The 22,102-nt window shown below is 56.3% G+C and overlaps 1 protein-coding gene and 2 non-coding genes across 3 annotated transcripts in view; 2 read left to right on the top strand and 1 right to left on the bottom strand.

The window, feature by feature from the left end:
- The first annotated feature begins 7,149 nt into the window (after window positions 1-7,149).
- Window positions 7,150-22,102, top strand: part of VAC14 (Vac14, PIKFYVE complex component) — a 57,234-nt gene continuing 42,281 nt past the window's right edge. Inside the window, exons 1-10 of the mRNA XM_027895719.1 lie at window positions 7,150-7,253; window positions 10,689-10,839; window positions 11,279-11,446; window positions 12,094-12,156; window positions 13,137-13,244; window positions 14,013-14,122; window positions 15,012-15,118; window positions 15,697-15,831; window positions 16,076-16,228; window positions 18,194-18,248. Coding sequence (XP_027751520.1) covers window positions 7,150-7,253; window positions 10,689-10,839; window positions 11,279-11,446; window positions 12,094-12,156; window positions 13,137-13,244; window positions 14,013-14,122; window positions 15,012-15,118; window positions 15,697-15,831; window positions 16,076-16,228; window positions 18,194-18,248 — 1,154 coding nt within the window. The remainder of the gene's footprint in view (window positions 7,254-10,688; window positions 10,840-11,278; window positions 11,447-12,093; window positions 12,157-13,136; window positions 13,245-14,012; window positions 14,123-15,011; window positions 15,119-15,696; window positions 15,832-16,075; window positions 16,229-18,193; window positions 18,249-22,102) is intronic.
- Window positions 9,745-9,815, bottom strand: TRNAG-GCC. Its single transcript has one exon. It is a non-coding gene; the product is annotated as a tRNA-Gly (tRNA).
- On the top strand, window positions 17,124-17,194 carry TRNAG-GCC. Its single transcript has one exon. It is a non-coding gene; the product is annotated as a tRNA-Gly (tRNA).

Below are 22,102 nucleotides of genomic sequence, written 5' to 3'. Positions count from 1 at the left end.
TTCCATCTCTGTGCCTCTTCCACCACAGTGCTGCTCTTTTCCCAGCTGGCAAGTCAGCCAGCCAGCCCCAGGCCTGGGCATGGCACCTTCTGGCTGAGCTCAGGGGGCACCCTGGCATTACTGAGGCAGACCGAGGGGAGGTGAGGTGAAGGAGAAAGCCTTGCCTGAGGGAAAAGCCCTGCCCATCCCAAGGTGCTGCCAGGTGGCTGCCCATCACCCTGGCTTTGTCCTGTGCCATCAGGACCAACCCTGGGAGGTGCCCGTGTGTCACCCATGCCCCGAGCAGGCTGTGAGGGGGTTGGGTGGGGGTTGCCTTCTGCTTTTAGAGCCAGCCAGCAAATGCTGGCTGGAAGGTGACTTCTTTTAGCTCTGCCAGCACCGTTCAGCTGCAAACCTGGGGCACAGCCAGCTCCTGCCTTTGCTTTCTGCACATCTTCATTAGCCAAGGCTCAGTGGGAGCCCAGGTACACTGGCACTGGGAAGGGTGTCCCTCTCCCTGTCCATGCTGTTCCTCAGTGCTCCCCTGGTGCCTCGTGCTTGAATTCCCTCTGGGCAGGAGGCACAGGAGGTTCAAGGCCCATCTCTGCAGAGCTTGCCTGTTTGTGAGACAGGAGGTTGATGTTTCTTTTCGGTTTGCTTTGGTGGGAACAGCCCTCACTCCATGTGGCAGAGATGAATAAGGTGACATAATCTTCCAGACCTCATTTCTCTTTAATTTCTCCATCTGTTTCTCACCCTTCACTCCGCTGCTGCTTCCTGCAAGTTGTGCATCAAACAGCTTTCCCCAAGGGAAAATCCATCTGAAACCCCTGGAACTGCTCTGTCAGGAGTGCCATTTTCAGGATGGCTGTGCTCTTTCCTGGTGCATCCCTGTCTTCACAGGGTCATTAAGAAACCTTTAAACCCTTAGGAGAAGGGGCTCAAGCCCCTCTTGCTAAATTTGAATCCAGGTGCCAGATCTTCATATGTTTTTGGCTGTAAGTCTGCACAGGGGGGTTTTGTCCTGATTCCTTCTAGCCCGAGGCTTCCTGATGCAGTGGGGATGGAGAGCCCAACTTAAAACTAAATCATAGCACTAAGAGCATCGTCCAGACACTCCTTGAACTCTGACAGATTGCCGAGAAGAAGTATCAGCTGGGTTGAGGTGAGGACTTTGGGATGGCAGGGATGTGTCACCACCCATCTGTATCTCTTGGCTGGGACAGGGAGGCAGCTGGAGCAGAGAGAGGGGAAACCTTTAGCTCTGTACACGTGGCTTAGAGAGGATTTCAGCTCCCAGGAGGATTGAGTGGGGCTTGGCAAAAAGCAGGGGAGCCCCAAGAGATGCCCACCCCACAGTTAGTAGTGTGGGATTTACTCACCATAGTGTGCTTCGTGTAGCAGAGGGAAGCCAGAATTCCCAGGGGGGTCAGGGACCCCAGGGGTCCTTCTGGGCCCAGCTGGCATGCCTGGCATTTTTGGGATGGCCTGACTCGATCAGAGCCGCCTTTCCAGTGGCTCTGCACTCAGGAGAGTCGGCTTTGTCCTCTGCAGGGAACCTTTCCAGCTGTGAGCTTGCTTTGCACGTTCCCTCTTCAGCGGGAACTGTCACCTCCCTCCTCTCCCCTGGCCTCCATCACCCCACCCTTGTCCCCAGCACTCCCTGGTGTCACCTGGACCCAGCCAATCCTTTCTGGTCATGCCTCTTCCCATCTCCAGGAGCTCTGGGGGGCTCTGACTGTGAGTACATCCTGGTTGTGTGCCTGCCTTGCTCTCGGTAAAGCAGGGGGGGATTACGTTGTACTGTGGGAGTGACCTTTAACAGTAACACAGCAGTGATGTTAACTCGGCTTTCACACAGGGTAAAAGCCCCCCCCCCAGCCATAATCTGATTTTTGCCAGGGTGAGGATCCCTGCTCCTTCTGAGCAGGGGATGGACGGATGGAAACTCAGCAGGGTGGAGCTTCAGCGTCCGCCTGATTAATTTGGGGATTCGATCCTAGGAAGTATATTAAACTGGAGCTTTTGTTTGTTTGTTTGTTTTTCATTTTGTGTTCATTACCTTTTCTTTGCCTTCTCCTTCCCTTCCCTGTGGTGACCCGCTGCAGGATCCCACCCGAAGGGTGCGCTGGGCTGTGGCTTCCCTGCCTGCCCAGGATGCGGTGCATCAGCACGGGCCGGTGGAGACACCTTCTGGGGTTCACTAGAAGTGGTCGAGGCGAGCAGGGATGTTTCCTTTCAGGTGAGGACTTCAGGACATGCTCCATCCTTTCCCTGGCTCTGCCCTTGGCCCCGAGGAGGGGCAGCGATGCCGGAGGGCAGAGAGGCCGCCAGCCTTGCCTCGAGCTTGTCCTCGGGGTTCAGCTTCTGAGCCGTGTCCTGCAGCCTCTGCCCTGAGAGGAGGACAGAAGGAGAACCTCTCTCCTGCCATGGCTAGAAGCCTTCTGCTTCCCTGTCTGATGCAAGCAGCCTGCTGCTCCCAGCTGTTTATGCTCAGCCGGATGCACCGTTAACCCTTGCCTCCAGAATCCTTGCATTTCCAAGTTCTTAGTGCTTGTAAGTCCCCGTGAAAACATCTTAAAGTGGTGAACATCCAGATCCTGGCCACACAGATGGCTGGAACACGTCTCTCCTCCTTTTGCTCTTCATTACAGGAGTCAATAGCCTTCTGTTTGCAGAGCTGATTTTTGAAGTAGCTGGTAAGGTTGGCGCTGATTGCTTTAAATAGCACCTCCAAATTACAGCTGTCGGGCTTGTTTAATTTTGAACAAAGACTACAAATTGGATTTATTGTTAGACACGCTGATTTGTTCAGAGGGACCTTTGGCTGGAGTCTGATAGAGAATCAGGAGCTCGTTTGATGCTTTTAAGTCCCCTGACTGCTGTGCAAAGCACAAGGAAGGGGAAGACTTAATGGGTAATGTTCCATCATCTGTAAAATCAGTGCAAGCCAGAGTAACTCTAGTGAAGTCAGTGGAGACTACTCCCAGAGCCACAAATTAACAAGACAGGGAAGCACTGCTACCTCAGGATGATCTACACAAGGACCTGCTGTGCCTTCCTGCAGTGCTGATCGTGGCTGGTGCTGGTCCAGCTTAGGTTGGACCAAAGATGCTGAGGAGCTTTAGCACCTGCACCTTGCAAAACTGGATGAGCCACATCATGCAGAAGTACTCTGGGAGAGGCAAGAGCCATGGTGGATGGAGCTTGATGGGCCTCAGCCCCTCCTCTGGCTCTCTCTTCTTGCTGAGAGTGCTGACACGACTGAGGCCTGTTTGTCTGAGCAGGAGCTGAGGGCTCTCAGTGCACCCAAAGAGCAGATCTTGCAAACACCCTCGGGCTGTCCATGGCTCTCTCCAAAGCACCCCTTTCAATCTGCATCTGATTGCCTGGAGGGGACATTCAGGGGCGTCGTAGGGTTCTGTAAACCCATTTAGGTGCCTGGTGGCATCCGACAGGTGCCCCTGCGTGTGGTCCCTGCGGGGCCTGCCCGAGGATGCTGCATGTGTGGGTGTCCCCAAGTTGGCCTCTGATCTTTTTTTCAGCTCAGGATATTCCACGAAGCTCTTGCACTTAATGCAGAGGGGTGGTGGCTTCTGGCACACGTCCTTGGTGGTGGCAGGGGCTGCAGGGACCTCGGGCACTGCCAGGGGGTGACTGGCGGCTCTGCCACGGCCTGAGCTGGCAGGGTCGTGTCACCCCACGTGGCTCTTCCCGTGTGCTTTGCAGGAGCAAAGTGTGATTTCTCGCTCCTCTATTTTGGGAGGTGGGTGTGGGAAGTGGTGTGAAGCTGCGTCCCGAGCAGGCTCAGAGACCGACACACAGCCTGAGACATTTTTTGTTTGGTAACATCTCTGATGCTGGGGGCAGTAGGGGACACAAGGTTGTCCTGGCCCTTGCAGGGAAGGCTCCTCTCTCCCTGGTGTCAACCTGCCCATGCTCCCATTAAATCCCCCTGTTAACTCCTGGATGCATTTTGACTCATGAGGAGTGGCTGGGTTGGGTGAGAAGGACCCAGAGGGATTGATACCTTGCTGTCAGTCCCTCCTGCTCCTCTCAGGAGGCTCCCAGTCTCAGCTCCACAGTGCTGGTGGAAGCACTTCCACAACCCTTTGGCCCCTCTGCTTTGGGATGGGTCCTCTCTGCAGGCCCCTCTGCTACTTTCCTTCCTCTGCCTTCCAGCCTTGACCTGGAAGTGCTGGAGGATGCTTAGGAGAACTCTGCAGCACCTGGACTGATGCCAAACACCTTGTTACCTCCCCCTTCTCCTTTTCTGAGACACCAACTTCAGTGCCAGAACAATTTCCTTCCCAGAGCTCAGCTTTCAGTGGGCACCTTGGATTCCTTGCCCCCCCTTCTTGTGACACTTGCTGTTATTCATTTTGACTTTTCCCCACTGGAACGAGTCCCCCGTGGGCTCTGTGCTGCTCAGCAGCAGGGCTTGTTCATCACAACATCTCCCAGTCCTGGCTCCCAGAAGGCCTCTGCTTTTAAGAGTGAGAAATGTTGTTGTCTGGGCACCGTGGTCCCAGGAAGTTGCCTCAAATCCCTCGCTAAAACTATAAGGTGGTGGGAGAGATAATTTTGGATCTCTGGGGATCTCTCGGGGGTTTTGATGAGCAGAGCCTCTCATCCAGAAACGAAAACTCCTCCTTAGATAATAAGCTGCAAAGCTAAAGACAGTTATTCTTTGGGGAGCAAGCCATGAAAGGGACTGAATGCCCAGCTGGGAATAGAGCATCCAGGTTGGGTTTGACTGGGCAGGGAATACTTGCAGCTCAGCACGCTGCCAGCCAGGCACAGCTCCACTGTGTCCCTCACGTGGCTTCAGAAAGACAAGCAGAGTTAACCCTGAGCACCTGCTGGGATTTAAATCAGGGAATGTGACCTGAGTCACCTGGGAGGGCTGGAAAATGTTCACCTCCCTGACACTGCCAGGGAAACATTCCGGATAAACACCTGGGAGAGCTGCAGAGTTTCTGGCACCGGCCCTCAGGGGGATGAGGAAGGGTCAGCACTTCCAGGAGGGTGCTGTGCTGGCTCGTTGCTGGCTGGATCTGCCCCTTCATGCCTCACTCTCACCCTTTGCATGGTTTCTCTGTCTTTTCCTTTCTGCTGTGCTTTTTGGCCTCCCCACAAGTCGTTCATCTCTGTCCTCTGCAAGCAGTTGCAGCTGCCTGCACTGCTGCTACCCCAGCGTCACCCCTGGGCTGCTCCGAGCATGGAGCTGCTCCAGCCTGGCTTTGGAGCAGCTGGATCAGGCTGTTTCTGAGCTCTCCACCCACCCAGGGGCTGCATCCCGACAAGGTGTTCCCTCCCTCCCTCCCACTGCAGATCCCTGATCATAGTTATGTTATTTTCCAGGTTCACCTCTTCACCACCTGAATTCAAATGAGGAGAGAGGCCTCCAGGTGCCCCCCAGAAGGGGGTGAAGGGCTGTGACATCCTCTGCCGACCCTGAGTGCAGCCAAAGTGAGCTCCTATCTGCCTGCCATGGACGGGGGAAATGATCAGGAGGTCTCCTTGTGTCCCTCAGCCACGAAGAGTAGGATTGGGTGAGTTCTTTAACCAGTAGAACTGTTGTAAATGGGTTACGAGAAAGTAACGGTGAAAGGAATGCTGAGGGCTCTGTAACCAACTTTGTCAGGAGTCAAACTGACTTAATAAATACCTGTATCCTCTCAAGCCAAGCCTGCACATTAGGTGGAATCATTTCTCTGTGCCTGCAGTGCTGCCATACAGTAATACCTGCTTCTCAACACTGCCCAGGTGTTAAGGGGTTTATTCACGATTTTCAGGGACAGGACCAGGTCTAATATCACTGTCTCTTTTATATTTGCCTGCTTCCCAGCAACAAAACCACAGGCTTGTCTTACTGTCAGCAGTCTCCCAGGATCTGACAGCCCTTGGGTCTCTTGGGGAATTCGGGTGCGTTGATTCTCTGGTTAGCTGGAAAAGAAATCTGAATTTTAAGGGCCCAGACGGGGGCACTTTAACTGCACTTTTTTACTGCCATTCTTCACACGTGTCCTTTTTCTAGGGGTGCTGAAGCCCCCCCGGCCGGGACGAGGCTCATCCCAAAAATCCCGCCGGAGCTTTGCCCGGAGCCGGGATGATCCCGGCAGCATTCCAGGGTCACGGCGCCCCCGCGTGGCCGCGTCCCGCCACTACAGCATTCCCACGGCCGGCATTCCCACGGCCGGCATTCCCACCCTGTGCTAAACCCCCTCCTAAACCCCCTCCCCACCCTTCCCGAGGCACTTTGTGAAGTAAGTGAGGAACTTTACAGACTGAGAATGGTTTTTGAGCCTCCCCTCAGTCGGACTGCGGTTACAGCTGCTCTGCTGAGATGGATCAGTGGCCACTGCCAGAGAAACGCCGGGTTTTGTGCTCAGTGTAAAGGGAGGTTTTTGAGATCCTCCAAAGCATTGTGATGTTTGAACACCAATGGCTGTCGGGAGTGTGAGAAAACCAGAGATTCCTGTGAACTCCTCAGGCTGACAAGGAAAATCCTGTCGTCTGTTCCGGTGACCAGCTGGGTGTTTCTCTAAGCAACCGGATCAAGTCGGTAAAGGATGCCCAGCGTGCTTGAGGGCAGCACCTGCCACTGTGCCCCTCATACAACAAACCCAAAAGGTAACGAACCGCCTTAGAACAGAAGGGAGGCCGCTGGTTGTCACCCAGCAGAAAGCTGAAATACAAGCAGCGTTATTGAGCCTCCTCTTCTCCAGCTCCCTCAGCCTCTCCTCCCAGCTCTTGTGCTCCAGTCCCTTCCCCAGCCTCGCTGCTCTTCTCTGGAGCTGCTCCAGCCCCTCCACGTCCTTCCTGAGCTGAGGTGGACACGGCGCTGCAGGTGTGGCCCCCCAGGGACAGAACCCCTTCCCTGCTCCTGCTGCCACACTGATCCCGAGCCAGGCCAGGATCCATCAGCCCTCTTGGCCGCCTGGGCCACACTCCGGCTCATGTTCATCTTTCCCTTGAGCCCCACCGTGGGCGGGGGGGGGGCGTGGTCCCGTGGGCGGGGCGAGGTTCCGTGGGCGTGGTCCCGCGGGAGGGGCGTGGCCGCGTGGGCGTGGCGTGGGTCACGCGGGCGCGCGGCCGGCGGGGTCACGCGGGCGCGGTCCCGGCGCGGTCACGTGGCCGCCCGGCGGCGGCGGCGGCGGAGGGGCCATGAACGCCGAGCGGGACCTGGCGCCGCTGGCGCCCGGCGTGGTGCGGGCGCTCACCGACAAGCTCTACGAGAAGAGGAAGGTGGCGGCCCTGGAGATCGAGAAGTGAGGGGCGGGACGCGCCGGGACAACCGGGGAGGGCGGGGATGGGGCCGGCGAGGCCGACCCGGCGCCCCGGGGAAGGGCGGGGAGGGGGTGTGGGCGTGCCGGGGCTCCCCGGGGTCCGGAGAGCCGGCCGGGGATGTTTGGGGTGGGTCCGGCTGCCACCGGGCAGGGGGCGGCGGGAGGGACCGGCCCGGCTGTGCCCGGTGGGAACTGGGGGCTGCTCTGGTGGGGTCACCCCTTCCCCTCACTCCGGGCCTCCCAGGTCCCCCCAGCGTGACCCCAGTGGGAGCTGGGGGCTTCGGGGCTGGGGGGACCGTGGGGATGGATGTGTGGTGCCGGGGTAAGGGGTGACCCCCGTGGGAGATGAGGGGCTTCGGGGCTGGGGGTCACGCCGGGCGGTCCGTGAGTGGGACCCTGCAGGCCCAGCAGCCCCGGGAAGGGGCTCAGGTGCCACTGTGACCATATCGGGGACAGTGCCCCGGGCGGTGCCAGGGCACGGGGACTCTCCCCTAGAGCTGCTCCCCGTCTCCCAGCCCCGTCCCGCCGGGCACTGAAGTTTATCCCCGGGTGTGGTGACTCCTGGTTAGGGTGGGGAGGCGGCAGCTCCAGGTGCGTGTCCCTGGGCAGGGTCGTGCCCACGAGCCCCTCGCAGAAGGCCTGGTCTGACGGTGGGTCCCCGGGGCAGTTGCACAGCCCTGTGAGGTGAAAGGGTGAGTGGCATCACCGTGGGAATTCACTGGAGATGCGGTGCTTGCTCTGCTGCCACACGGCCAACTCCCCACCCTGCCCTGCTTGGGGCTGGGGGACACGGGGGGGTCTCGCCGGGCAGCAGCAGGAGCCACAGTGGGGACAGCAGAGCCCACCCGTGCTCGTGTCCCAGGGACCATCTCCTGTCAGCCTGGGGTCATCACCTCGTGGTGCCATCTCGGAGGGCTCACCCTGCTTGTCCCACACTGGTTCTTGGCTTGAGAGGTGGGAAGTGCTGCTGTCACCCCCGGCCATCAGGGGTTGCCTTTGATTCTTCCTGCACAGCAGAGCTTGGGCCTTGCCTTTCCGAACATCCCAGTTCTGCTGGCACCCGCTGTGCCCCTCGAGTGTTGGCTGTGCAGGGCTGGGAGCGATGATCTGAGCTGGAGGGGGAGTTTTGGGTGGGAGATGCATCCCTGGTGGGCCTGCAAGAGGAGCAGGGTCTCGTGGCAGACAGTGATGTGGGGATGGAGCTGATCTGCTGAGGGTTTAGTGGAAATGTGATGTGGGAACTGCCTGCCTCGAACACGGAGGGGGCGTGTGGGGGCAGCAGAGGAAGATGGCTCTGGGATGGGGTGAGGGTTTGGTACAAGCACAACCCAGCGAGCCCCTTCTGCTGTGCTGTGTGTTTACCTTTCCCTCATTTACTCTCTTTGTTGTAGGAATAATTTGTTGCGGGTGAGTTGCAGGGTGAGACGCTGTTGCAGTGTCCTCATAACTTGGTGGTAGGTCAGTGACTGCCCCTTCCCTGCACTGTGAGAGGGGTGATACTCCTTGTCTTATCCAAGTAGCTCTGCTCTGACTTTCTCTGCCCCAGGACTGGGGGTTTGTGCTTGGCTTATACCAACTAAAGCGTGCTCTGAGGTCAGCCAGTTCAGCTAACTGAGCTGGAAACACCATTTGGGAAGGGTATGAGGAGGAAGAAGGCACGGCCCAACCTTTTCTGCAGATCTCACAGGTTTAGATCATCCAGAACCCATCACAGAACGGCCCCAGCAGCGTCTCCCCCATGTCCATGGCACTGAGACAGGAGGGGCTTGCTGCCTCTCAACTCAGGAGCCTCGTTGTCCTCTGGCTGGTGATGCAGGAGCAGCAGCTCCCTGCTGCTTTTAGGCTCTCTGATGCTGCACTTCACTTTCCGTGGCTTTTTGCCTCGTTAATTGAATCTTGAGCCCTTTAAGGAAGTCTGTGAACTTATTCACATCCAAGCAAAGCTCCATCTGTGAAATGCAGGCAGTAAAGTGGTCACCCCAATGGTCTGTCTGGCCTGAGCTCGGTGGGTTCCTCTTTTTGGAGCAGGACTGGAGATGGAGCTATTTTCCCTGAATCAGCAGTTTGGGAGAGAGGGTCGAGCTCTAAGTGTTGGAGAACTTGGCTTTGGAGTAGGAAGAGTAGGGAGGGGCTGCCTGGTGCCCCCAGGGAGAAAGGGAGCAGCTGCTGAGGTCAGAGCAGAGCTGGTGTTCATAGTTCTGGGAGGGAAAGTTCATAAGTATTTGCTGTAATGATTTTCCTGGATTATAAAGTGCGTGACTGTGAGTTTACCCTGTTTGGGAGAGGGCAGTGTGAGATCCATACAGTGCCAAAAAAACCTTGAGTGGAGTCAGTCAGCGAAAGCTTTGGCACCTTTATTGGCAGCGAAGGTGGAGGTAAATGATTTAGGCAGAATCGTTGAGGGGCCTGGGTCTTGTGTTGTGGATAGAAGTGTCCCCCCCCCCAAAAAAAAAAAAGGGAGGAAAAACAGCGTTGCATTGGCCGGGAATCGAACCCGGGCCTCCCGCGTGGCAGGCGAGAATTCTACCACTGAACCACCAATGCTGCTGCCTGCACAGCTGCCTGCACAGCTGCCTGCACAGCTGCCTGCACAGCTGCCTGTGCCTGCCTGCACAGCTGCCTGTGCCTCCCTGCCTGGCCTGTGGCTCTCCCACAGGGATAACCGCGGCCAAAGGGTTGGACGGTCGAGCTGGGACCTGGAAGCAGGTCTGGAGCTCATTCATTTGAGCCCAGGTGACGCATTAATTATTTCTGGGTAACGAGCTGCAAGTTCCTAGGGCAGAGCAGGTACTGCACATGGAAACTGGGTTGGCTTTTTGTTAAGGCTTGTGCTGTTTAAGAGTGTATTTTAATGTGCTGTTAATGTAAAGTTAAATATATGAGATATCAGCCGAAGCAACGTGTGGGTGGCCGGGAAAGGTCCAAAATCTTGGCACTGTGTGTGGCTCTGGTGGGCAGCAATTCCCTGCCAAGCTACCAGCATTCCTGGTGTGTGCTTAGCTCCTCTGGGCTGCTGTCCTGTGCCCTGCTGGGGGTAAATGATCCCCATAACCTGCCCTGTTGGAGAGGGTGTTTGAGGACCTGGCAACTTCTTCTTTGCCAGCAAACAGCTGTGCTGGGGTGGCCCTTGAGAGCCCATCCTGGGCTTAGAGCTCGTGAGCAGTGTGGGAGGCTGCGGGCTGGAGCATCAGCAGGGCACTGAGCTGCTGCTGGATGTGAGCAGGGCAGAGGGGAAGAGCTCTGGTTTCACTTGTGGATCCTGTCAGCATTCCCCATTTCATTACCACCTTCTCTGGTGTTTGTCATGGCTGAAGGTCCCCGTTTCTGACACCCGTGGGGAACCAAACCCCTCAGCGTTTGTATCAGGCAGAACCTGAAACCCCCCCGTGTGCTCTGCTCTTCCTCTCCTCTCCCCAGGCTGGTGCGAGAGTTCGTGGCTCAGAACAACACGTCTCAAATCAAACACGTCATCCAGATCCTGTCGCAGGAGTTTGCGCTCTCCCAGCACCCCCACAGCCGGAAAGGGGGACTCATTGGCCTGGCAGCCTGCTCCATCGCCCTGGGCAAGGTGGGTGTGCTGGCTCTGGGGGCTTGTGCAGGTTGTGGTGTGAGAACAGCGGCTCCTGCAGCTTCCCTGGCTCCCTCCCTGCCTCGCAGCGTTCGGCTGGGTTGGGTTTGAGTTCGCCCAGCACACCCAGCTCCATCCTGTGGGCCCTGGAGCGCTTTCTGGCCTGGGTTACATCTTGGCAGCCCCTCTTAGGCGTGGTTAAGGTGCATCTGTCCGTCCTCAGTCTCCAGCAGCTGGACTAGACTCGGCAGGTTGGGAGCTGACAAGAGTCTCAGCCCTTCTATCTCCCACCCACAGCTCAGGCAGCGCTGGCAGCACCAGCAGGGCCTTTGGGAAGGAGGGCTGAGGTACGGGCAGGATGTGTGCAGGATGTTCCAGGGCGGTGCCACCTCTTCCCTGTGGCGTGGTCCTTGGCTGAGCAGTCTCCTCGTGTCCCCAGGACTCGGGGCTGTACCTGAAGGAGCTGATTGAGCCAGTGCTGACGTGTTTCAACGATGCTGACAGCCGGCTGCGCTACTACGCCTGCGAGGCTCTCTACAACATCGTCAAGGTGGCCAGAGGCTCCGTCCTCCCACACTTCAATGTGCTCTTTGATGGCCTCAGCAAGGTAAGAAGCTTCCTCTTAACCCCCATTTGCTTTTCTTTCCCGCACTTGAGTTCTGAGGCTTCTTCACCGCTCCTCAACATCTCCAGATCAAACAAACCAGGCTGTCCAAGGTCGTCTTTCCAAGTAAACTGATTTACTTTGACCCAGACAGGTCTGAAGGACAAAATGAGCAGTTTCCACGCTGATACTGTGGGTGTGGAGTTCACTGCTCATCCTCAGCTCCAGGATGTATTTTACTGCTCCTCGTTGAAGGCTGTTGGAAAATGAGCCTGAGAAAGCTGCTGCAGGCGAGGTGGCTCTGCAGCACCACAGCTTTGTGGGGTCTGTAGGGTCAAAACCACGTCTGTGTCTGTGCAGATTTTCACTGGTAACTTGTATTTCTCTGCTTCTCAAGAGTGTGACTGCTGGCCCATGAGAACCTGCATAGCAGGGAGAGGTGAATGTGCTTGGTATTCCCCTTAGGAAATCTCTCAGGAGAATTTGGTGGAGCCTAATGCGAAACTGGAGATAAAGGGTCTTCTCTCTGTCCATCCCTGTAATGCCAGAGGAGATCAACAGTGCTGTGAGCCTGCTGGGAGCTGCGCTGCAGAGCAGGGAGCAGACCTGGGACCCGCTGCTGCAATGGCTCTTGTTTGTGTCGTTCACAGCTGGCTGCTGATCCTGACCCAAACGTCAAAAGCGGCTCCGAGCTCCTCGATCGGCTCCTCAAGGTAGTTTGGCTCTCCAGCTGGAGGCATGTCCTGGCTGGGGACATGGCAGTCCCTGAGGCTGCAGGTGCTAAAACCATCCCAGCTCAGTGCTGGGGCTGCTGGTAAAACATTTCTCTCTCTCACTGACCGCAGCCTCTTCGACTGAGGGTCTGGTGGTCTTCTCAGGCAGCCGGATGGAGGGGCTGGTGGGTTATTGCAGGGCCATCTGTGCATTCAGCTCCTGGGAACGGGGGGCAGCAAGGTTTTAGTCTGACCAGGTTTTCACCCTTGTCCCAGGCAACAGAAGGGCTGTTCCTCCGCTCTTTCTTGCCCACTTGGTGAGCAGAGCTGCTCTGCTGTTGCTTTGGGGTGCAGGGCTTGGTTCCTGTTCCTGTTCTGTCTGCTGATGGGCCTTTACTGTCACGCACCTCCCAGTTCCTTTTGTGCTGCTGTTCAGAGGCGAGCAGCTCCCTCCCAGGTCCTGCCCTCGCTCCTCATTATCACACCAGTTAAACCAGTCTGCTGCTGCAAAGCTTCCTGCTGGGAGATCAGCTCCACTGCACCGGGGCAGGAGACCGGCCTCGCAGCAAAATCCACCAAGGGTGTAGAAAGAGCTTTAAAGGCAACTCGGGGACTTTCCCGCCCTGATACGTGTGGCTGCGTCGAAAGTGCTCGCTCACGTGTGCAGCACACCACTGAGGCATGAACTGGAGATGTTCCCATCCTCCTCCTGTTCAGCCAGGCTGCCCCACAGCAGGCAGGAGCATCCCTCTCTGGGTCTTGCTCAGCATTAGTCCCTGCTCCAGGGGGAAAATTCTTAGCTCATTGCCTGAATAAACTGTGTGGTTCCTTCTTCCCCAGGTCTCATGACCTGCAGACTCGTGCATCAACTGCTTTGTCAACTTTTTCCTGTCGTGTGCCTTAAAAAGACCGGGTGGGGTGTCTGCATGGACAGAAGGGGACAGCCATCCCTCCTAACACCCTCTGCTTGGGCTCTGCAGGATATCGTGACAGAGAGCAACCAGTTTGACCTGGTGGGCTTCATCCCACTGCTGCGTGAGAGGATTTACTCCAACAACCAGTACGCCCGCCAGTTCATCATTTCCTGGGTAGGTTCCCCGTGTTCCTACCGCTCTGAACTCCACAATATCGGGTCTCATCACCTTCCTGTGTCTGGGCAAACTGCAGATATCCTCGGCAGTGTGTGAGCTCAGGCACCTGGATTTATTTGGGCGGGTTTTTAAGCCAGCTGAGTTTTTAACCTTCTTTAAAAGGGCCAGTTCCCTGTCACCTTGCTGGTGCAGTCACAGGGACATCACACTGTGCTTCTGCCCAACCTGTTCAGGACACTGCACACCAAGTTAGAAAGTACAGTCAAAGTGTTGCTTGTATAAATAGACAGACTGCAGTCTAGAGGTTATAATCTCCCAAGGGACAGTGCCAGGCTGCTTTCCATCACCCAGCAGTGATGGAGGGATGTTGCTCTCTGGGAGGCAAGGGCCTTGCTTTCTCCTTTCTGTGCAAGGCAGAAGCTCTTGGTGCCTGGCTGGAGTCTGGGGAGATGCATCCCTGGACTCTCAGCTGTACCATATCCATCCCAGGTCTGCCTGCACATGTCTTGGCAGTCATTCCTGATCCTTGCTTTGTTTTACAGAGCTGTGATTGGAAATGTAGCAGTGCTGCAGGCTGATCACTCATTTCCTGTGCCAGCTCAGCTCCTTCCCTAGATGGGCAGCTCCACTCTCTCCCCTTTTTCTTCCCACCATCCCCACACAGCTCAGCTCTGAATTCCTCAGTATCCTGCCAGATTTGTGCTGCTGGTGTTAATCAGCTCCTCCAAAACTCACCTCTTCTTTCTTTACTCCTCCCCGAGCTAGATCCTGGTCTTGGAGTCTGTGCCTGACATCAACCTCCTGGATTACCTGCCAGAAATCCTGGATGGGCTCTTCCAGATCCTGGGAGACAACAGCAAGGAGATCCGGAAAATGTGAGTGTGAAGGCTTGGGGGGGTGTGAGGGCTGTGCCGTGTTTGCTGCCCATCCATCCCCCTCTTCCTTGGTTTGCAGCTCTCCTGTGTCACTGCAGCAAAGCCCTGTGGGAGGTGGATCGGCCTGGGTGGGGGATCAAAGTGTCCTTGGCAAGAGCCTCTCCCGGCTTGTTGTGGCTGGGGAGGACACCGTGCTCCGAGCCTGGGGGACAGACTTGTTTTGGCTTGGTCGAAGTGTTGGCTTCACAGGCGGTGTGCTGCTGGAATGGGGTGTGAGCTCTCTGAAGGAGCAGCACGTGAGCCTCTTTCAGCTCCAGCCCAGCATCTCCTGGGTGGAGAACAGGAGCAAGCTTTGGGAGCTTGCTCCATGTGTAGGCTGCTGATTCCAAGACAAAGGTGTTTTGAAGAGCAGGATTGGCTGTGTGTTCTCAGAGGGGTCAGAGGATCCTGGTGTTTTGTCCTGGGAGAGAGTGGCTGGACCTGTTTTGTAGGGCATAAGTAAGTGGTGAGACCAGCCTGGGGTCTACCCTTCTGTCTAGCCCTTCTGGATCCTCTCTGTATCTTTGTTTCCCAGCATCCACATGTTGAGGAAGCAGCACTGAAAACTTTGGATATTGCCTGCCCAGCTGCTCCCCATCCCAGGCACCTCTATATCCACAGAGCCTGAGCGGCTGTGGGGGAGTTTGGGGAGGTGTGGGGGGCTCTGGGCAGTCCCTGCTGCGGGGCAGGATGAGCTGCTCAGCCTCCCCCCTGCCCCTGTGTGGAGGCGCTCCCGCCCTGCCACCGGCGCCGTTCCGGGTGTGCCTGCAGGAGGGGGTGTCCATAACTTCTCCATAACTTCTCCACCCAAGGTGACCAAGCACTGACCAGCTGCTCTGCCTCTCTGCAGGTGCGAGGTGGCTCTTGGGGAATTCCTCAAGGAGATCAAGAAGAATCCCTCCAGCGTCAAGTTTGCGGAGATGGCCAATATCCTGGTGATCCACTGCCAGGCCACGGGTGAGTGCTCAGAACCTCAGCTCCTGGTTTGTGATGGGAGGCAGCTCTCCCACAGCTGGCACCGCTGCTTTTGTACTGCTGATCCCCCCAGACACATCACAGGTCTGGTATCCTCACAAAGCAGAGGGGCCTGAAAGAAAAACATCTCTCTGAATTCACCTGACACTGCTTAAGCCTAAAACCTGGCCTTGCATGAGCAGAGCACCCCAGAACTTGGGGAGATTGTTAAAACCCCAGCTCCAGGAACAATGCTTGACCCAGATACACAACTGCAGTGGGTGTGGCAGTGGAAGTATCCTTATGCATTGGGAAGCTTGACAGAATAGTTGTAAATGAGAAAAACCTTCATTATGGGTTGGAGGGGGTTAACTCTGAAACTTAATGGTTATGTTTAGTCTCAGCCTCACTGCAGAGTCAGGTCTCAGCTGATGTCTTTTAGGACTAAACTTTCCCAGGCTGGGGTCTCTCTGGAAGGAGCAGAGGTAGCTCCGTGCTCACGGGTGGTCATTGGCCTGTGGAGTTTGCTCAGCTGCCAGTGCTGTCCTTTCCCTCACCCCCGCTTGTCCCCTGTCTTCCAGATGACCTGATCCAGCTTACAGCCATGTGCTGGATGAGGGAGTTCATCCAGCTGGCTGGCAGGGTGATGCTGCCCTACTCCTCAGGGATCCTGACCGCGGTCCTGCCGTGTCTCTCCTACGACGATCGCAAGAAGAGTATCCTTGTAACTCGGAGCTGCTCCTGCCGCAGCAACCCACAGGGGTGCAGGTCCAGCTGCATGGCTGGAGAGGGCCAGGAGAAGTCCTCCCACCAAGTGCTGACACCCACACTGGCCGTTTGGACGTGAGGGGGGTTGCAGGAGCTGGGTTGGGGCAGCCCCGATGGGGCTGTGGTGGCTTCTCCATGGCTGGCACATACCCACGTGTGGGACTGCGTGTTCCTTACACTGCCTTCACTCAGACATCAAGGAGGTGGCAAACGTGTGCAACCAGAGCCTGATGAAGCTGGTCATCCCAGAGGATGATGAAATGGATGAGGCCAAGCAGTCGATGAGCATACCAGCTGAACCCACCTCGGAGGAGTCCCTCTCCAAACCAGAGGCGGCGTCCAGCGGTGAGTCCCCATTGATCTGGCTCATTAGAGGTGTGAGGAAGGTCAAGGGAAGGTTCTCAAGAGGAGTTTCTGAGTTGGTTTGGTGTCTTGAAGCAGCTCAGGACATGTAGGAACTCTCTGCTTTCTTTGGAGACCTTTTTCACAGATCTCTGCTGAGAGACCCGTTTGGTGCAGTCTGCTTAAGAGGGTCATTGATCTGGCCTGGAGCCCAAGTGATGCTGCAGTGCTGTGTTCCCTTGTGAGCATCCCCATCCCCTCACCACCCTCCACTTCGACTTAAGTCTTGAACCTGACCTGAAAAAGATCATTTGTAGTTTGAGAGCAGCTATTGTCACCCAAAGGAGAGCTCAGAGAGCTGTGTTTGTCCTGGGGGTGCATCAACACCTGCATGAAGGATGTTGATAGTGGGGAAGAGGAAAGAAAAGTAAGGAGAAGAATTTTGGATCCTTTCCAAATTCATGGTGCTCCCCAGACCACCATATGGGTATTGTCCCAGTCATAAAATTTCCAGAACAAAAAAGGCAAACGTTCGTAGTAAAGCAGAACAGAAGAGCTGGAAGAGGGTTCAGTCGAGAAGAAACTAAGCAGTCCCAGTGACCCAATGCCTGGAAGCAGCAGTGGCTTCAGCCCTCCAGCGTCCCTTGGGTGCCGTTGTCGTGGCGTGACTGGTTCTGGCGCGTCACATCTTGGTTGTGCAGGCGTGTGAAATACGTGTGAGCTCGGCTGTGCTGGTTTGGGGCTGCCCCTTCAGCTCGCTGCTGTTCTGTAAGCGGAAAACCCTGCTGTGCGAGGGAGCAGGGGGTGGAATTGGGAGGGAAGGGTTTCTGTGTCCTGCAGGGAGGGAGGCAGGAGCTGTGTGGGTGGTTCTGGGCGGGCAGGGGCAGCTCCCAGGGCAGCATTGGTGGTTCAGTGGTAGAATTCTCGCCTGCCACGCGGGAGGCCCGGGTTCGATTCCCGGCCAATGCAGCACTTGGGTTTTTTTTTTTTTCCCCTCCTTTTTGCTTTGATTCCCGTCCCTAACACGGACCCAGGCGCCTCAAAACCTCGGCCTAAGGAAGCGCCCTAATCTCCAGGAAAGGCACTAAAACTCTCACTGCCAAACTCCAGTCAGGGTCTCCTTTTGGAGGGGATAAAGCAGAAGAATCGACTGCCACCAAAAACTTTTCTTTTTCATTCCTCCTTTGTCTGGAGAATACCTCCTTGAATTAAAATCTGTCACAGAAGAGCTTTAAAACATCAGCAGAAAGCTTAATTGCTTCAGTCTCAACCCCTCTGGGGTTAGATTGCACCTTGAAGCAGGCAGGATCAGAAAAAGCTGTGCTGCTTTTCCATCGGAAAAGCCTCAGCTCTGCTCCCTGGGAGTGTTGATGTGGCGGTGTCCTTGTCTGTGTGAGTAGAGGCTGTTGGCACAAGGGGGCACAAGGAGTCGAGTTCATCCCGCCGTGCTTTGTCACTGTGCTGGTAAGACCCAGTTTTAGCACAGAGCAGAGGCTGGAAAGCTGTTTGGGTCTCTTGGTGTCCCCGTGGAGTCGGGCTTACGGCCAGGTGGAGATGTCCTGGGTTGGATTCCACCTTCCCTGTGCGTGTGGTGTCTCAAGGTGTTGAAATCCTGGCAGCTCTGCAGTTCTGGGTTGATTTCAGAAGGGTTGAAATCATTAGGAGGATGTGTCTGGGTCTCTGTTAAAGAGGAGGAAACCCAGCTTGGGGCAGAGGTCTGAAGCTGTGCCACCTGCATTTTGCTGGGTGGGTGCAGTCCTGTACCAGCTCCTCTGGCAGCAGAGAAGAGCTTGACAAGGAATGTAAAATGCTCTCTGCAGGCAGAAGTGATTCTTTGGGTCCCCAGACCCTCAGACAATGACTTGGGATGTCTTTGCAGAAGGTCATGCAGCCTCTCCAGCCTCCCAGTCCTGCTTTCCAACTTCCCTGCCATCCCACTAACTGTCTCCTCTTCTCCTGCCCCCCCAGGCTCTTTGGATGCATCTGGTGACTCCAGCAACAGCAGTGTCTTCACAGTGACCAGGTAGGGTCTGTTTGTTGCTTCACAGGGGCTTGAGAAGAAGGGAAGGCTTCTCAGGGTACAGACAAGGACTGACAGGCAGGCAGAGCTGTGGGGAAGGGTGGGCTGAGCTGGGAAGCAGGTGGGGTCTCCTGGGTCCCAGTAGGATGGATAACTGGGAATGCTCTAAGGGTTGGCTGCTTCTCTTTGATGCTTTTGCGCCAAAACGTCTTGACTTTGTGGTAAACTGAGGTGGTTTTTCTCCTGAAGAGAGAAAAGAAAGAGCCCCCAGTGAGTCAGTGAGTGTCTGTGCACCCAGGAGGCTGCACCCCAGCTGTCCTCAAGCCTCCATGGTCGTGTACTCCACCTGAAAAACGGGGTGAAGTTGCAGAGAGGGTGCATGGTTGTCTTGTTTGTGGCTCTTCTGGCTTGGCCAATACAGAAGGCATTTATTTCCCTTCTGCCTTTGCAAAGGGGTGGTGGGAGAGAGGGACTGTGTGCTCATCTTTTGGAGGCAGAAAGGCATGTGAACAGTCTGGGACTGGCAGGAGAGCCTGGGGGGCACTGCCCCTGCTCCATGCTGCAGCCTTGGCAGCCCACTATGGGGCTGTGGGGCTGGCCCTGAGGCTGCAGAGGTGAGTGGTCTGATACCCCTGGCAGCCCTGTGTGGCATTAGTCAGCCCTGCACCACTTCTGTGCCCAGCAGAATATCTGATCTAAATCATGTCTCCTGCAAATACCTTTCCTCCCATCCAGCTGTCTGAATTTGTGGACAAACCCATCTGCTCTAATAGCATCTTTTCTTTCCTCCTGCTGCTGCAGTTCTTTTTACTCAGAGGTCGTGATTTCCAACACTTTTATTGTGCTGATGCTTGTTTTCATTTGTTGTTGTGATCCCCAAAATAGGATGTGTTGCTTTAGCTGCATCCTACCAGCGTGATGCCCATCGTGACACATTCCAGAGCAATGCAAGCATCAGCTTTTCAGGTTGATGGTGTGTACCCTCTGTTCCTTCTTTGCATTTCTGTACAGCCCAGCTACTCCCTGGTCCTAATGATGCCCTTGATTTTCTTCTCTCTTGGAAGTACAGGTCATTTAATTTGCACCTAGATGTGTTGGTTTATGGCTGTTGAATGATTTTCCCGGGTGTTGTTTTTTTTTTTTTGTGGTTGCTGGGTCCTGACCTTCAAGTTTGGTAGGTGCAGAAATGGATGCGCCTAGGGCTGAAATGGAGAAGGGGATGGGGAGGAAAAAGAAGAAGCAGTAAGTCAGGAGGACAAGTGACAGCTGTGGTGAAGAGCTTGCACCTGGGGGAGAGAGGGAGTGAAAACTGAAGGGGGGCAGAAGCAGGGGGAGCTGGGCTGTGTTGTCCCCGTGTCACAGAGAGACAGGAGGAGAAGGCTGCCCAAACTGAAGTGGTCTGCCAGCAACTCCAGCACCGGGGAAAACCATCTGGGACAGCAAGAAAGGACCCTCCACATCTCTAAGAGACCTGGCTTTGCAGGGGGACTTCTTCTTGAGCCCCTCCTAGGCCCTTTTAAACAGGAAACTCCAAGTTTTACCGTGGAGTTTACCTGCCCTGAAGCCCATTTCCCCACCTTCTGCGTGACCTCTCTGCTTGGACCACCGTCACGACCTGAAACATTTCTGCCGTGGCATCTGCTGTGGGGGCCTGGCGTGGCTTTGGTGGGGGCTGTACGTGGCTGGTGGGAGACCTGGTGGTCTGTGCGTTGTTCAGGCTGCCTGGCTCGGCCCTGGAGGGGCCAGGGGAAGGCAGGGGCCGGCACCCGTAGCCATTTGCAGTCGTAGTTGATGTCGGGGAGCAGCAGCTGCGAACGCGCCAAGCGCCCACTGGGTGTCAAGGCAGGACCGCGGGAAGCCCTCGCGTCGCCGTGGAAAGCTGGAGAGCCAGCCTGCAAACCAAGGAAGTTGCAGCTGCCTTTTAAGATGAAGTCACTCTCTGCTTCTGTTTTTGTTCGTTTCCCCCCCCCACCCCCCTGCTTCTCCCCGGTGATGGAGCGTGGCTTGGCGCCAGCATCCAGCTCTCACGCCCCCTCCCCTGCCCTGCCTGCAGCCCGCTGCAGAGGGAGAGCTGCAGCAGCAGGGAGAGGAGGACCTCAGGCAGAGGAGCTCATGGCCCAGCATCTGCAGAGGCTCATCCCCCATGAAGATGCCATCCAAGGAGGTGGTGAGGTCTGAATGCTCGATCCGTGGATGCCGGGCGCGTTCCGGTGGCCACAAACTGACACACACACACACACCACCCCCTCCCCGCTCCTGAAACGTGATCCAAAGAGCTTCCCAAGTGTTTGCCAGCTTCACTTGGAGGGAGTTTCCTGGTGGCATCAACTAGGAAATGGGGACTGCGTCGGAGCCAAGACAGGAACTGGCTCCTGGGAGGGCCTGGCTGCACAGGGCTGGAGGGGTTTTGGGGTTCCCCGTCCATATGGGGGTTCCCGCTTCCAGCTTCTGCCAAAACTGTCATTGAAAGTGGACCAGAACCGTGTTTCAGAGGCATTGGAGCCTTCCTGTGGCCTGGCTGACCATGCTGCTGCTGCTGCTGCAATCACTGGTGTGAGACCGGATCAGGAAGGGGAGGTGGAAGTGTGGCTGCTGGAGCAGAGCCCGGGCTTCCTTCCGTCGGTCTGAGCTGCTGCAGGAGAAGATGCAGATGTCTGTCCTGTGTCAGTGGACCAAAACGGCTGGAAAGCGCTTTCTGGGCTCTTGTAGCTGCATCGGTGTTTCGATACAAGACCTGGACTCTTTGAGACAACTTCCTGATGGTGCTCCTGGGCAGATGGTCAGGCACAGCTGGAAGCAGTCAGGGCTGGGCAGTTTGGGTGATGGGACAGGGGTGATGGGACCACAGGCCCTCACCAGACTGGGTAAGGGACACGGAATCTCCAGAAGAGCCTTTGTGGTCCTTCCTGATGGCTCCCTGGAAGGCTTCATGTTTTGGGTGGTGTGGACGCGTTAGGCTGCGTGCTGCTCTGCAGAAAGGGCAAGCGGCTGCCACGTGGCTGAACTGCCCAAGGCTGTGCTTAAACCAGGCTTTTAAATGTGGTGGTTAGGGCTCACTACAAAGCTAAAATTGCTGGTGCTTGGGTGGACAGTAGGGATGGTGCTGGGTGCCACACAGCACCCAGAGATGGTTGGTTGGTTGGTTGAAGGCAGCATAATGACTTGCTTTGAGCTCAGGCACCAAACCTGCTCTGGAGTCCCATTCTCCAGCAGCTTGTCCTGTGTAGCTCTAAGGTTCAGGGTGTCCTTTTGGGGTGGCTCCTCCCAGCCCTCCTCTACATTCTGGAGCGAGGAGATGGCTTCCCTTTGCTGCTCCCACTGCAGGCTTGGGTGAGTGAGCTGGAGGGAGACCTCAGGCACGCTGTCCCAGCCCTTGTCAGGGTGATCTCCAGCCCACTGGACTGGATGCCTCTGCCCAGATCTCTCAGGCTCATCCCTTCCCTGGGAGATCTTGGAAACTGCAGCAAGCAGAAGGAAGAGCCGAGAGCGCCGAGATGAGAGCGATGGAGGACAGGGAAGCGACAGCTTGTGGGATGGGGAGCAGAGAGGAGCTGTTTCCCTCCTGGCCGCTGGCTCGAGCCCGTGGAGCGGCACAGCTGCCAGCCCGTATGGGGCTGCCCTTGTGACTTGGACCACAGTGAAAGAACCTGGGTATTTCCACCCTCGGCAAGGCCGCTTTGCTGGGCTCGCCTAAAGGCCAGAGCCTGGCCTGGGCCTTAACCTTGTCTGCAAACAGGGTCAGGGAAGCAGCTGGGCCAGGCGGGAGGCCAGGAGGGAGGTGACAGCTCAGGCGTTGGCAGAGGGAAGGTGACCGCTGAGGAGAGGCTTGGCAGAAGCCCTTGAAGAAAGGGGAGAAA

Source organism: Empidonax traillii, unplaced genomic scaffold (assembly GCF_003031625.1).
Source record: "Empidonax traillii isolate 1590-97213 ecotype Southwest subspecies unplaced genomic scaffold, ASM303162v1 scaffold465:size698125, whole genome shotgun sequence".
NCBI classification, from domain to species: Eukaryota; Metazoa; Chordata; class Aves; order Passeriformes; family Tyrannidae; genus Empidonax; species Empidonax traillii.
This window is presented reverse-complemented; position numbering and strand designations above follow the sequence as displayed.